General features: G+C 39.6%; 1 protein-coding gene across 3 annotated transcripts; it reads left to right on the top strand.

The window, feature by feature from the left end:
• The first annotated feature begins 315 nt into the window (after positions 1 to 315).
• Positions 316 to 15,721, top strand: TIMM9 (translocase of inner mitochondrial membrane 9). 3 transcript variants are annotated; one of them, XM_036257233.1, is made up of 5 exons: positions 316 to 423; positions 3,811 to 3,898; positions 13,500 to 13,563; positions 13,909 to 14,004; positions 15,207 to 15,721. In XM_036257233.1, the coding sequence occupies exons 3-5, from the start codon at positions 13,525 to 13,527 to the stop codon at positions 15,339 to 15,341; spliced, it is 270 nt and encodes an 89-aa protein (XP_036113126.1). In that variant the 5' UTR covers positions 316 to 423; positions 3,811 to 3,898; positions 13,500 to 13,524; the 3' UTR covers positions 15,342 to 15,721. The 3 variants fall into 3 exon arrangements, with proteins under 3 accessions (XP_036113126.1, XP_036113137.1, XP_036113117.1); XM_036257224.1 differs by lacking the exon at positions 316 to 423 and adding an exon at positions 2,667 to 2,987; XM_036257244.1 differs by lacking the exon at positions 3,811 to 3,898 and having other exon boundaries at positions 341 to 423; positions 15,207 to 15,719.
• Positions 15,722 to 15,750: the final 29 nt, after the last annotated feature.

Below are 15,750 nucleotides of genomic sequence, written 5' to 3'. Positions count from 1 at the left end.
AACTCCCCAACTAACTGGTAACATCACTCGCATTTACTAGGGACTATTTACAGTGTAGCTCCTGGAGACGGTTAGGGACGCAAATTAAGTAAATTAGTCTTTTGAAAGGTTTAGGCAGATTCGGGTTACTATTGGCGAGGAAATCAGAAATAGGGAGCACTGCCTAAGGAGACAAACAAAAATTAATTCTCAGTGGATTTTTAGAATTATAAAACAATACCGGATTTTTTCTGTGAAGTTCCCCTCGTTATAACGAATCGGCGTCGCAGAGTCTAAGGACTATTTGTCATCGCCGCTCCCACGTGTTCTCCAGCCAGCAGCTACGGCACCCGCCGTGACCCCGACCCTCTGCCCCCGGACTCGACTGGCAGCGCAGCCCCCCCAGCCTCTACTGTTGTCCGAAGCGAGAGCCTGTGCTTAAAAGTATGATCTCTTTTCTCTGCCCTCGGAATCCCGGGTTCCCGGGCGGGGGGCGGCAGGCTACGCTCCGGAAAGGTGGTGGGTCTCTGAATGAGGCCGCCGCATTTTCGTGGGCTGTGGGGGGCTGAGGCGCCGGGCAGCGGGTCATGAGTCCCCAGAGCAGGTTTGAGACCTGCCTGACGTCCGTGTCACTGGGGCGACAGTTGTAATTTGAGGCTCTGAGGCACACCAAACTGGGTTTGAGCAGTCTTGTTCTGAGAGAGTGAGACTGGAAGGCACCCACGCCTTGACCTTGACACAACAGGCAGGAGACCCTCCTTTAACTGAAAAATGTCCTCTGGACACAGTACGAGGGCCAACACCTTTATCTGATGTGCTCATTTCAAGGGCGCACTACTTAGACGTGTCCTTTCACGCATTACTAGAGGCTTTACAAAAAGATTAATCAAAGCAAAAAGTGTAATCTGATGTTAAAGCTAAATAATACATTTTTTTATTTTTACATCTCAGCTGTCTGCTTTCATGGAAGAAATCCTAGAATTAAAAGAGACCTTAAGGCCTCGGCTTTGGAAAACCTTTTAATTATTCTTTGCAAACTATGTCTTATTCCAGTTACATTTTGCTCTTCATTACTGGGCTCTTAGCTAGTACCTGCTTGTTCACAAGCTGTTTTATAATATAAATGAATTAAAAGATGCAATGACAGTGTCAGAGCTGCAAGAGAGTTTGGAGGTGATTTAACTCCCTATTTTCTAAATGTAACTTAGATGTGAAAGAAAAAGGAAGCTTTCTCCTCTAGTCTCTGAGGAGACTATAAGGCAGTCAAAACAAGGAGTTGAATTGGGTTGAAACCCAAGTAGTCTTACCCGCTTCTAGTCCATTGCTCACAGGATTATCCTTTAAGCCTTGAAACCAACCATTAAACCTGAAAGTAGTATACAGTAATCTTTCAAAAGAATTTTTTGAATTGCCATTTAATCAAACATTAACTTCCTAAACCTGCTGCAAATAATCTAAAGGGACAGGTGGTAGAGTTCTATTGAAATCCATCAACCAAACAAGTTCAGATCAATTTAAATATCTGACCTATCAAATAAATGACACTGATAGCCCTGGAATGAAAAATATGGCTCACAAGATTGTTTTTCTTTTTTATTGTTATTTTATTGTTAAGATTTTTTACTTATTTGCTGTCTCTTTCCCTGCTCTCTATATACATAGATACAGTCTCTTTCCCTGCTCTCTATATACATACAGTCTCTTTCCCTGCTCTTTATATACATAGATACAGTATTTTTTATTTATTATTTATTTTTTTCCTGAACCATTTGCAAGTAAGTTGCAGACATCATGACCTTTTACCCTAAATTCTTCAGCATGAATCACTTTAAGAACAACCTATTACGTAGCCAGGATAAGAGTATCACACCTAAAATGATAACATATTCCCAAAATGTCTTTTAACTCAAAAAATGTTTCTTTTTAAATTCAGAATCCAGCCCTGGCCGGTTTGGCTCAGCGGTTACAGCATTGGCCTGTGGTCCAGAGAGACCCGGGTTCAGTTCCTGCTAAGGGCAGGTATCTTGGTTGCAGTTTGTCCCTGGCCCTGGTTGGGTTGTGCGGGTGGTGGCCACTGTATGTGTCCTTTTCGCGTCTATGTTTCTCTCTCTCTTCCTCTTCCTCCCTCCCACTTTGAACAAAAAATGGGAAAGTGTCCTCAGGTAAGGATAAAAAATAAATATATAAATAAATTCAGGATCCAAAGTTCACACATTGTTGTCATGACCCTTTAGTGTCCTAATATGAAACAGCCTTCTACCACTTTTCTTTATGACTTTTTTTTTCCTTAAAGACTAGTCTGGCCCTAGCCAGTTTGGCTCAGCAGTTAGAGCATCGGCCTGTGGTCCAGAGAGACCCGGGTTCGGTTCCCGCTAAGGGCAGGTATCTTGGTTGCAGTTTGTCCCCAGCCATGGTTGGGTCATGTGGGTGGCAACCACTCGATGTGTCTCTTTCATGTCCATGTTTCTCTCTCTCTCTCTCCCTCCCACTCTATCTGAACAAAAATGGAAAAATGTCCTTGGGTGAGGATAAGGGAAAAAAAAAAAAAAGACAGGTCTTGTCTTACAAATTATCCCATATGGTGGATTTTCCTAATTATTCCCTCATGATCAGAGTCAGATCATTTTTGGTGAGAATACCACATAGGTTATGCGAGGTATAATCGCTTGGTTAAGGTGGTAACTGCTGGATTTTTACACTATAGGGCAGTTTTCCTTTTGTGATAAGTAACCTGTGGAGATGTTTTGAGACCGTGGATATGTCCTGTTTCCCAGGAACCGATCACCCAGAGGTTTTATGATCCATTCAGGATCCTTGCTTGAATCACAAGATTACCAGTGACCAGTACCAATCATGCAAGTACCAGGTTAGTGATAGAGGCCAAGGACATCAGAAGAATCATCTGCTTTAACTATTTTAACAGAATTAGAAATTTGTCTCCAGGCCTGGAACAAATCTGCGTATGATTCTGAAAAGGAAATGGCAGGCATCTCCCCCTTCACATCCTGGTTAGTCTCTTAATTTCTTTTTAATATTCAGAAATCTCTGGGAATTGCTTGTTCTTCTGTGATGTTCACCTGAACACACTTACTACCTGGAAAGATAAGGATATTATGTTTTTCTTTTTTTATTCCTCACTGAAGGATATGTTTTTATTGATTTTAAAGGGACAAAGGGAGAGCGAAATATCAGAAACATCTATTGGTTGCCCAACCCCCTTCAAAATCGAAACTTTTTGGTGTACAGGAGGATATTACAACCAATGGAGCCACCCGGCCAGGGCAGGATATTGTGTATTTTTAAATACATATAATAGCATATGCTAAAGATTTGTAACCTCAGAATAGATTGAAGAAACTTAATTTTACTTATTGAAAAAGAAGAGGCTTTTTTCTTTCTATATAACATTGTTAGTTTCAGGTATACAGCCTAATGATTCCATATCTGTATATATTGCAAAATGATCACAATAAGTCTAAGGAAGACACTTTAAATTTTTTTTTTTTTTTTTTAATATTTTGTTGAGATAGAGTGGGAGGGAGGGAGAGAGAGAGAAACATCGACATGAAAGGGACACATCGAGTGGCTGCCACCCACACGACCCAAACAGGGCCGGGGACAAACTGCAACCGAGGTACGCACCCTTAGCGGGAACCGAACCCGGGTCTCTCCAGACCACAGGCCGACGCTCCAACCGCTGAGCCAAACCGGCCAGGGCTAAGGAAGACACTTTTAAAGAATGATTTAGCCAACAGAAGTTTAGACTTCTCAAATAGACTCTTAGAGCTTGAAAGGGTCTCCCCAGTCATTGTAATCCCATCATTTTTTCAGATAAGAAATCAAGCCTTACCGGAGACATTCAAGCAAAAGTTGGACAACTACTTTTCAGAACAGAAAGGAAACTCATGCATCAGAAAAGGTTTGAGCGATAAAATCTCCCTTTGCTTTTAAGTTCTATGATATATTTGGTTTGGCACAAAAATAACTTAACATTGCTGTAATAATTCCTGAGACCTAAGCCAGGGATTCTGGAACTCTTATCCCTTCCCTCCATCTCCATGTTTCAGAAATATAATCGAAAGGTAACCCCTCATTGGATGTTTGCCTCTACAATAACAAACATTTGCTGTAACATCTCAAAACTAGGATCAAATAAAAGGGCAGCCACATTGCTGCAGCCTGCTCAAACCATCAGAGATTTGCTTGGCTGTAAATTAGCAAATCATTCAATCAGCAGTATTTTCCAGGCATATACCTGGATTGTAGGGTTGATCCCCTAACCCGGTTGGGGTCATGAGGTAGGCAACTGTTCCTAGAAACTACTACCACAGCCTTGATACAGGTATACTTCAGAGATATTGCAGATTTGGTTCCAGATCACCGAAATAAAGGGAATTGTAGTCTTTTTTTGCTAGTGGAGGGTCTTGCCTTCAATTTATAAAAAAACGCAACATTTGTGAAGCACAATAAAATGAGGTATGCCTGTATTGATGACTACAGAGAAGAGCTTTAGAGGTTTAGGCAGACTTAAGACAATTGCTGACTGTTAGCTCTTGAGTTCAGTTGTAGGTCTGGGAAGATATTTGATAATATAATATATAATTGAATGATTCTAGAGAAAGGGAAATCGTAATGTTAAAATAGTGGTCTCTGCGCTCTGGCTGGTTTGGCTCAGTGGTTTGAGCATTGACCTGTGGACCAATGAGTCACGGGTTCGATTCTGATCAAGGGCATGTACCTCGGTTGCAGTTCATCCCCAGCCCTGGTTAGGTCGTATGGGAGGCGACCAGATGATGGTGCTGTATCACATCGATGTTTCTTTCTCTCCCTCCCACTCTTATCTGATGATAAATTGGAAAATATCCTCGGGAGAGGAATAAAAAAAAAAAAAAGTGGTCTTTGAATAGTAGAAGTATTTCTCTTTTAACTTCTAAATTCTCAAGAAATAGATTATATTACTTTTATACTATGATAAACTTTATTTTAAGGAGATAACATACTTTTTTTTAAATCCTCACCTGAGGATATTTTTCCATTTATTTTCAGACAGAGTGGGAGGGGGAAGGAGAGAGAGAAACATCGATGTGAGAGAGACACATCAACTGGTTGTCTCTCACACAACCCTGACCAGGGCCAGGGACTGAACTGCAACTGAGGTACGTGCCCTTGACCAGAATCAAATCTGCAACTCTTTGTCCACAGACTGACACTCTAACTGCTGAGCCAAACCAGCCAGGGCAGGAGATACATACCATTAAGAACTATTTTGCTCAGCAGGTAGAGCATGGGCCCTCCTCCATCCAGAGGGTCTTGGGTTTGATTCCCGATCAAGGGCATATACCTGGATTGTAGGGTTGATCCCCTAACCCGGTTGGGGTCATGAGGTAGGCAACCAATTGATGTGTCTGTCTCACATTGATGTTTCTCTCTCTTCCTCCCTCCCTCCCACTCTAGCTGAAAACAATCAGTGGAAAATATCCTGGACTGAGGATTAACAAAAAAAAAAAAAATTTCATACTTTCTGCCTTGGACCTCTGGTTGTAAAAGTTATTATATATGAATTTTTAACCTTAAGAGAGATACAAGAATAGGAAAAAGAACTAGATTTTTAGCATTACACTCAGTGAACATGTAAATTTCTAAGATGTTATAAGTAAGGAAATCAGATCTGTTTTCTTTTTGTTGTGAGTTGTAGAAAGTCCAGTTTGCTGCCTGTCCTCCTGAAACACAGCAAGTATACTGTACAGTTCAGCAATTCAAAAGGCTAGGGTCTTATGGGTGCCCTTTTGTGCTGTTAGCTAAAGGCCTGTTGGTAAACCAAGTTGTTGGGTTTTTTAGGTTTTTTAAATTTATTTTAGAGAGAGAGGAATGGAGAGAGAGAGAAACATCAGTGCCTCCTGCTTGTTTCCTACTGGGAATCAAACCGGAAACCCTGGCATGTGCCCTAAACCCTGGCATGTACCCTAATCAGGAATCAAACCTGTAACCTTTTTTTTTTTTTAGAGAGTAAATCTTTTTTTTTCCCCTTTTCTTTTTTTAATCCTCACCTGAGGACTTTTTTGCATTCATCTTTAGATAGAGCCGGAGGGAGAAAGAGAAACATCTATGTGAGAGAGACACAACGACTGGTTGCCACTCACACAACCCCAACTGGGGTCGGGGACAAACTGTAACCGAGGTATGTGCCCTGACGGACACCAAACTCAGGTCTCTCTGGTCTGTGGGCTGACGCTCTAACTGCTGAGCCACGCGGCCAGGGCAAACCTGTAACCTTTTGGTGCTGGGACAACACCCAGCCAACTGAGCCACAGCGGCCAGGGCAGTAAACCAAGTTTTCAAGTTACCACAAAACAATGGGTTTCATTTAATACCTATTCCCACAAAAGTTTTCTTACCTGTTCTTGGATCTTTTGGGCTGTTTTCTGAATGGGAAGCCAAAAGAACTATAGTTATGAACATTTGCTAACATTTACCACACTGCATTTTATTCTTTGGCAGGGATTAGAAAGCTAGACAACCTCATTTTATTATTATTATTATTAAACTTTTCATTTTAAGATTATTGTAGGTTCACTGCAGTTCTAAGAAAAAATAAAGAGATCCCTTGTACTATTTACCCAGTTTTTCACAATGGTAACATCTTCAAAAACTACAGTACAATCTCACAACCAGGATATTGATATTGATACAGTCAAGATACAGAACATTTCCATCACAAAAGTCTTCTTTGTTGCCTTTTTATAGCAACACCCATTTCCCTCCTACTCCAACCTCTCATTAACCCCTGCCAACCACTATGTTCTCTAATTCTGTGATTTTGTTAATTCAAGAATGTTATAGCCTTGGCCAGTTTGGCTCAGCGGTTGAGTGTCGGCCTGTGGACCAGAGAGTCCTGAGTTCAGTTCCCGCTAGGGGCATGTACCACAAAAAAAAGAGAATGTTATATAAATGGAATTATACAGTATGTGACCTTTTGGGATTGGTTTTTTTTCATTAAGCATAATTGAGAGATTCATCCAGGCTACTTCATGTATCAGTACTTCATTTCTTTCTTTGCTGAGTAGTATTTCATGTATGGTATACCAGCCTAACCATTCACCCACATAAGAACGTCTGGTTGTTTCCAGTTTTTGACTGTTATGAATAAAGTTTCTATAAACATTCATGTACATGTTTTTGTGTGAATATGTTTTCATTTCTCTGTAACAAAATGCCCAGGAATGCAATTGCTGGGTCATATGTTATATGTTGAATTTTATAAGACACTGCTATCCTGTTGACCAGAGTGGCCATATGATTTTACATTACCGCTAGGAATATATGAGGGATCCAGTCTTTCCACATCCTAACTAGCATTTGGTGGTGTCACTTTTAAATCCTCACCCAGGGATATTTTTACATTTATCTTCAGACAGAGTTGGGGTGGGGGGAGAAACCTCAATGTGAGAGAGACACATCAACTGGTTGCCACCTGCACGACCCCAACTGGGGCCAGGGATGAACCGCAACTGAGGTATGTGCCCTTGGCCAGAATTGAACCCAGAGATCTTCTATTTTTCTAAAAGCTTTAATATTTTCATGTTTTACATAGAAGTCCCTGGTTCATTTTGAATTAATTTTTGTATAAAAAGACTTAATTTAAGGTTAATTTTTTTGTCTGTGGATGTAGAGTTGTTCCAGTACCTTTATCAAAACTAGGTGGGCATATTTATGATTCTGTTTCTGGGTTCTCTATTCTATTCTGTTGATCCATCTGTCTGCCCCTACATCAATACCACACAGTATTGATTAATATAGCTATATAATTAGTCTTGAAATCAGATAGACTAATTCCTCTTATTTAATTCTTTTTTTAAATCTTTTTATTCTTGTCCCTTTGCTCTCCATATAAATGCTTGAATAATCTTGTCTGTATTTTCAAGAAACCTTACTGGAATCTTAATAGAAATTACATTAAACCTGTATAGCAATCTTTACCATGCGAAGTCTTCTAGCCCATGAACACAGTGTCTCTTCATTTTCTTACGTCTCTGATTTCTTTCATCAGCACTTTGCAATTTTCAGCATATAAGTCTTGTACATACTTCGTTAGATTTACCCCTAAATTTTTTTTTTTTAAATCCTCACCCGAGGACATTTCTCCATTTTTTGTACAGATAGAGTGGGAGAGAGAGAGAGAGAGAGAAACATCGATGTGAAAGGGACACATCGAGTGGCTGCCACCCGCACGACCAACCAGGGCCGGGGACAAACTGCAACCGAAGTACGTGCCCTTAGCGGGAACCGAACCCGGGTCTCTCCGGACCGCAGGCCGACGCTCTAACCGCTGAGCCAAACCAGCCAGGGCCTAAATTTTTTTTTTTAATTTCTTCAGATAAAGCAGGAGGGAGAGAGGGAGGAAGAGAGAGAGAGAAACATTGATGTGAGAGAGACATCGACTGGCTGCCCCCACACGATCCCATCTGGGGCCGGGGACAAACTACAGCCGAAGTATATGCCCTTAGCGGGAACCAAACCTGGGTCTCTCTGGACTGTGGGCCGATGCTCAAACCGGCCAGGGCTACCCCTAAATTTTTTATGAGTGATTGTAAATAGTATTGTATTTTTAACTTCAGTGTCCATGCATTAATTGTAAGCATCTAGAAATATAATTGATATTTTAAAGTATATCTTATATCCTGTGAATTTGCTGAAACTACTAGTTCTTCCTTTGTAGATTCTGTTTGCAATCATGTCATTTGCAAATAGGGACAGCTTTATTTTCTTCCTTTACAATCTGTATTTCTTTTTCTTGCCTTACTGCACTGGGTAAACTTTACAGTGGTATGTTGAGTAAGAGCAGTAACAGCAGACACTTTGCCTTGTTCACAGTCTTAGGGGAAAGTATTTAGGCTGCAGTGAAAGGTTTTTGTGGAGGCTTATCAAGTTGAAGTTCCCTCTTTTCCTAATTTTCAGAGTTTTTATCATGAATGGGTGTTAATACTTTTTCTGCATCAAATAATATGATCATACAATTTTTCTCCTATAGTCTGTGAGTATGGTGAATTACCCTGATTTTCAAATATCAAACCAGCTTTGCATGTCTGGAATAAACCCCACTTAGTTAAGGTGTATAATTTTTTAGATTGCTGAATTATGTTTGCTATTATTTTGTTAAGGATTTATATGTCTACTATATAAGGGATATTTCTCTCTAGTTTTATGTACTGTCGTCTGGTTTTGATATCAGGATAATAGTAAATTCATTATACTTTTGATATCTGTAGGGTCTCTGGTGATATGCACTTTCATTTCTGATAATGATAATCTCTTTTAAAAACCAACTCTTTGTGCGTCCGCCTGCGGTTCAGAGAGACCCAGGTTCGGTTCCCACTAAGGGTGTGTACCTCGGTTGCAATTTGTCCCAGGCCCTGGTTGGGTTGTGTGGGTGGCAGCCACTCGATGTGTCCCTTTCACATTGATGTTTGTCTCTCTCTTTCTCTTCCTCTCTCTCCCTTCCACTCTATCTGAACAAAAAATGGAAAAAATGTCCTCATGTGAGGATAAAAAATAAAATAAAAATAAAAACCAACTCTTTGTTTTATTGATTTTTGTCTGTTGCTTTTATGTTTTCATTTATACTGATTTCTGCTATTTATTATTTCCTTCTACATAGTTTGGGTTTATTTTGCTCCTTTTCTAGGTGCTTTAGGTAAGAGCTTAGATTGTTGATCTGAGAGGTTTCTTCTTTTCTAATGTATGAATTTAGTGCTATAAATTTTCCTCTTGGCACTGATATAGTTCTGTTAACACAAATCCTGATATGTTGTATTTTCAGTTCAATAATTATTCCCCCCACCCCCACCCCTTGAGACTCCTCTTTGAACTGTGGATGATTTAGAAATGTATTATTTTCCAAATGTTTAGAAATGGGCCTATTCTCTTTCTGTTACTCATTTCTGGTTTGATTCATCTGTGGTCACTTGATATATTTCCATTCTTTTAAATTTGTTGAGGCTAGTTTTATGACCCATGATACTGGTTCAGTGAGCACTTGATAAAAATGTCTGTTCTGTGGTATTGGGTGAAATGTTCTATAAGTATAGATTGTATCCTTACTAACTTACAGGATTCAAAAAAAAGAAAGAAAAGAATAAATGCAAAAGAGTGAAGACTGTATACATGGTTGGAAATGCTGGAATTGAATTACCATTGATTATATTCATTAATCAAATAAGAATGTTAATTTTTTTTCATGATGGTAGCAATTTGAATTTCCTAATTAGTTTCACCTCCATATAAACTTCATGAGAACGTCATGCTTTACAGAGCCACTTTAATAATTGATGAGTCAACAAGAATGATTTATACATCCATTTTATCTTTTCTGCATTGGTTATCAGGAAACTCAAAGCCAAATATAATCCACAAAAATTCTGTTAGTCTATAGTGTACCAGATTAGTACTTGCTTATTCTTCTTTTTACATGCTGTTTAATTTCTATTTTTTTATTATTTTTTTTATCCTCACCCAAGGACATTTTTTCCATTTTTTGTTCAAATAGAGCAGGAGAAAGAGAGAGAGAGAGAGAGAGAGAGAGAGAGAGAGAGAGAAACATTGATATGAAAGGGACACATTGAGTGGCTGCCACCCGCACGACCCAACCAGGGCCAGGGACAAACTGCAACTGAGATACGTGCCCTTAGCAGGAACCGAACCTGGGTCTCTCTGGACCGCAAGCTGACGCTCTAACTGCTAAGCCAAACCGGCCAGGGCTAAACAGCTTTATTTTATACAAATATTTTATATGAGATGTTCTTCCATTTTAGAACTAGTCAGATAGAATAAATAAATAATGTGGTACATTCCTATGTCTAGATTAACTGAGCCTGGGCCCTCCATTTAGGATATGTGAAAATCCCAGTAATTCAGAAAGGCTTTTTTACTTTCTTTCTTTTATCCTCACCCGAAGACATTTTTGCATTTATTTTCAGATAGAGCGGGAGGGGGAGAGAGAGAGAGAGAAACAATGTGAGAGAGACACATCGACTGGTTGCTACCCGCATGACCCTAGTGGGGGCCGGGGACAAGCTGCAACCAAGGTACTGCCCTTAGTGGGAACCGTACCTGGGACGCTCTGGTTCCGTGTGCCAGTGCTCTAACCACTGGCCAGGGCTTGACTTTTTTTTTTATTTTATTTTTTTATTGTTCTTTATTTTTTTATTTATTTGTTTTTGTTATAGATGTTTCTTATCCCCCCCATTGACACCCTCCTCCCCTTCCTCCTCGCCCCATCCCCAGCTTTGTTGTCTATGTTCATTGGTCATGCATACATGCATGTAAGTTCTGTGGTTTATCTCTTTACCCTCCCCCCCTCCCCTGAGGCTTGTCAGTCTGTACCCCACTTCTATGTCTCTGGGTTGATTTTGTTCATCATTTTGTTTAGTTCATTATATTCCACAAATAAGTGAGATCAGGTGATATTTGTCTTTCTCTGCTTGGCTTGTTTCGCTTAGCATAATACTCTCCAGGTCCTTCCTCCTTCCATGCCATCTCAAAGGATAAGAGATCTTTCTTTCTTACATAGTACTCCATTGTGTATATGTACCGCAGTTTTTTTATCCACTCATCTACTGATGGACACTTGGGCTGTTTCCAGATCTTAGCTATTTTAAATAGTGCTGCTATGAACATAGGGGTTTATATGTTCTTTCTGATTGGTGTTTCAGGCTTCTTAAGATATATTCCTAGAAGTGGGATCACTGGGTCAGAGCTTGACTTTCTTATCTTCACTTCTCTCTTGCCCCTAAGTTAGATCATAAGTGTCATATATTTAGAAGATTCTGTTAGTGATTGCCCTTTTTGAATTGCAGACTGTATGACTCCTGTAACTCCCTTTTAAAGTCTATTAGAGCCCAGCTGGTGTGGCTCAGTGGATTGAGTATTGTTGTATGGACTGAGAGGTCCCAGTTTGATTCCTGGTCAGGGCACATGCCTGGGTTACAGGCTCAATCCCCAGTAGGGAGCGAGTGGGAGGCAGCCGGTCAATGTTTCTCTCACATAGATGTTTCTATCTCTTCCTTCCTCTCTCTAAAAAAAATCAACAAAAACATTTTTTAAAAATAAATTTAAAAAAACAGCCCTGGCCAATTTTGCTCAGTGGTTAGGGCGTCGGCCTGCAGTCCAGAGAGACCCGGGTTCGGTTCCCGCTAAGGGCACGGACCTCGGTTTTAGTTTGTCCCCAGCCCCGGTTGGGGTTGTGCGGGAGGCAGCCACTCGATGTGTCCCTTTCACGTTGATGTTTCTCTCTCTCTCTCTTCCTCTCTTTCCCTCCCACTCTATCTAAAACAAAAATGGAAAAATGTCCTCAAGTGAGGATAGAAGAAAGAAAGAGGAAGGAAGGAAGGGAGGGAGGGAGGGAGGGAGGGAGGGAGGGAGGGAGGGAGGGAGGGAAAGAAAAAGTCTGTTAGAACTCTGAATATCTTTCGTTTGGGTTGTTGATTTAAAAGTTAAGATTGTGTTTGTTAACAATTAATAGGACTTTGCATTTGCATAGAAAAGGTAAAAAGATCATTAGTAGCACAGGTCAAAGTTACATTAGCAACAAGTGGAATAGTTAACGTAAATACTTATAGGAATACAACAGAGATCTCTTGGTTTCCCTTAGAACCCTACTAGGAATGGGGCTTTAACAAGTGGCTCTTTTGTGCCCTGGCTGGTGTTGATCAGTGGTTAACACATTGGCCTGTGCACCGAAGGGTCTCAGGTTTGATTCCTGGTCAAGGACACATACCTGGGTTGCAGGTTCGACCCCACTGAGGCCCTGAGAGGGGCGTGCAGGAGGCATTCTCACATCAATGTTTCAATCTCGCTCGCTCTCTGTTCTCCCCCTCTCTCTGCTTCTCCCTCCCCAGCCCCCCTTTCTTCCACTCTCTAGAAATCAGTGGGAAAAATATCCTCAAGTGAGAATTAACAAAAATAAACAAGTAGCTTTTTGCAAGGTAGTAGAGCAGATGATCTTAAAACTGGAGATTTAGATAGACAGGGTCTTTGGGTCCCATAGGTAATAGCAATCTTAATTCTAAACTTTACGGTTTTGTTATTTCATGAATAATGTGGGAAGTTGGGGAAGTGGCATGTAATTACGTACATGGTTAGAAACTCATAAAATATGAAAAATATTACAGGTAGACTTGTTTCAGTTATATTTAATAAACTGTTCTTGTTTTGATAACCTAACTTTTCAAGTAGCCTAAAAACATGTGTTTATAGCCCTGGCCGATTTGGCTCAGAAGTTAGAGTGTTAGCCCGCGGACCAAAGAGTCGTGGGTTCGATTCCAGTCAAGCGCACGTGCCTCAGTTGTAGTTTGCTCCCCAGCCCTGGTCGGGATCATGTGAGAGACATCCAATCGATGTGTCTCTCTTTCTCTCTATCTTTCCCTCCCACTCTCTCTGAAAATAAGTGGAAAAATAGCCTCGGGTAAGGATTAAAAAACAAAAACATTTGTTTACAAACTTTTTTATTTTTATTTTTAAATCAGGTGACTAATAAACATACGGGAAGAAATGGCTGCACAACTGCCAGAATCTGATCAGATAAAACAGGTAAGGTATTATAATTAAGGAGAAAGCATCTTGCAAACAAAAGGTGCTATTGGATGCAGCCATGTCAATCAGTGATCTATCAAAACTGTTTGTATTTCATTTCCAAAATTGGATATTAAATGAAGTATATTTATTTTTCAGATAATCCAGGAAAGAATATTCAACAAGAAAATCTGTGTTTTGTAGCTCATATTACATAGATCGTAGTATACCCATTTATGTTAGCAAAAGAACCTTTGATTTCAAGTATTATAGGATATTTTGCCTAAGTATAAACTTCAGTAAAGTTTCAAAACATTTTTTTTTTAAATCATATATTAAAGGAACCTTCTGATTTGTTTATAGTTTAAAGAATTTCTTGGAACCTACAATAAACTTACAGAAACCTGCTTTTTGGACTGTGTTAAAGACTTCACAACAAGAGAAGTAAAACCTGAAGAGGTATGAAAAGTGTTGCCCACTAAAAATCCTCTAAACTTGTAATAAGCCATTTAAATAGGATACCCCCTGCCCTGGCCGGTTTGGCTCAGCAGTTAGAGCGTCGGCCCACGGACCAGTGAGTCCCAGATTCAATTCCAGTCAAGGGCATGTACCTCGGTTGAGGTTCGTTCCCGACTGGGTCGTGTTGGAGGCAACCAGTCAATGTGTCCCTCTCACATTGCTGATTCTCTCTCTCTCCCTCCCACTCTATCTGAGGATAAGTAAAAATATCATTGGGTGAAGATTAATAAATAAATAAATATAAAAATAAATGGGATCCCCCTAAGCATTTTGCTTATTTCTAGGTATTACAGGAATTTTGGCTACCTTTTATACTCTGTTGCTTGGAGGAACTGAAGCAGCCAATGACTCATAACATTGACTTGATTGACAAATTTAATGTAACAGTCACATTGAACCAAGGCAGACTTTTTCAGAGAAGGGGCCTGGGGCTTGCTGAGTTATTGTTTCATTGCAGTCTTACTAATCAGCTTTCAGTCAAGGGGACCTAGCTAGAGAAACTTGATATGGCTTTTCTATTTGACCCTCATATTGCATGGGTAGATTCTGAAAACCCAATCCTATTAGAAGTTATAACTTTTAATATGCTCATAAAAACATTTCTATATTGGCTTAAAGTGACATAACTTCTTCCAATGGAAGATGTCGATAAACATTCATGCTAAGAACTTAACATATAAGCAGCATGAATAAAGACCTGTTAAACAAAGGACAAAGTTTAATAATCTAAGTGTAATAATCTTATTGGTAAAAAATAAAAGGTTGAGAATTAACTTAATGTTAAGAATGTAATTGTTCATTAAAAAGGAACAAACTTGCTACTGGGTCTACATTTTAATAATCAGAATAAGGGGCTAGGAATGTGGGCTTCAGTTAATGTTAAAACACCTGCAGAAAATCGAGTGCAGATGGCAGGGACTAACCATTGTTTTTAGTGCCTACAACTTGTAGGTATTTAATATGTATTAACTCTGAACAGTTGAAAGCTATGGTCACCTGCTACTTATTAATACCGTTTAATTCTCAGATATATTCAAAGAAAAGTACCCACCAGTTGGTCTTTTAGAATACATGCATTTTTTTTATAATTAATATTTTTGTGTTGCCTCTTCCATCTTCTTTTTTTGTTTGTTTTTTTCTAGACCACCTGTTCAGAACATTGCTTACAGAAATATTTAAAAATGACACAGAGAATATCCATGAGATTTCAGGAATATCATATTCAGCAGAATGAAGCTCTGGCAGCCAAAGCAGGACTCCTCGGTCAGCCACGATAGAGAAGTCCTGATGGATGGACTTTCCATGGAAAATTGCCAATAGCTTTACACTGGAAATGAGGATTCATCTGATAGAATCCCCTGAAAGCAATAGCCACCATGTTACCATCTGTCATGACTGTTTGGCAAATGGAGACCACTGGAGAAACAAAATTGCTGTTTGCCAGGGTTAATCAAAATAGGAGGTCTTCTTGTTCTATGGAAATAGTAAGATGCAACATCTGTTGAGGCCTTATGATTCAGGAGCTTAGTCACTGGATTAGAAAAATAAACCATTGTTTGTTCCATTGTGACTATTAATTTTAAAGCAAAATATGTGTTCAATCATGAATGAGATAGAAAATTTTTTTATTTCTTAAAATAAATGGAAATATCACTGAGCAGTTGTTTATGCTATATGGTAATACAG

The sequence above is a fragment of the Molossus molossus genome, unplaced genomic scaffold (assembly GCF_014108415.1).
Source record: "Molossus molossus isolate mMolMol1 unplaced genomic scaffold, mMolMol1.p scaffold_m16_p_1, whole genome shotgun sequence".
Taxonomy (NCBI): Eukaryota; Metazoa; Chordata; class Mammalia; order Chiroptera; family Molossidae; genus Molossus; species Molossus molossus.
Note: the sequence above shows the minus strand (reverse complement) of the source record. Positions and strands in the feature narration are given on the sequence as shown.

Excerpts from the sequence above, each read along its gene's own strand:
- TIMM9 (XM_036257233.1), top strand. The coding sequence starts at position 13,525 with ATGGCTGCACAACTGCCAGAATCTGATCAGATAAAACAG. Across the intron at positions 13,564-13,908 it reads AATCTGATCAGATAAAACAG|TTTAAAGAATTTCTTGGAAC; the intron begins GTAAGGTATTAT and ends ATTTGTTTATAG. Across the intron at positions 14,005-15,206 it reads GAGAAGTAAAACCTGAAGAG|ACCACCTGTTCAGAACATTG; the intron begins GTATGAAAAGTG and ends GTTTTTTTCTAG.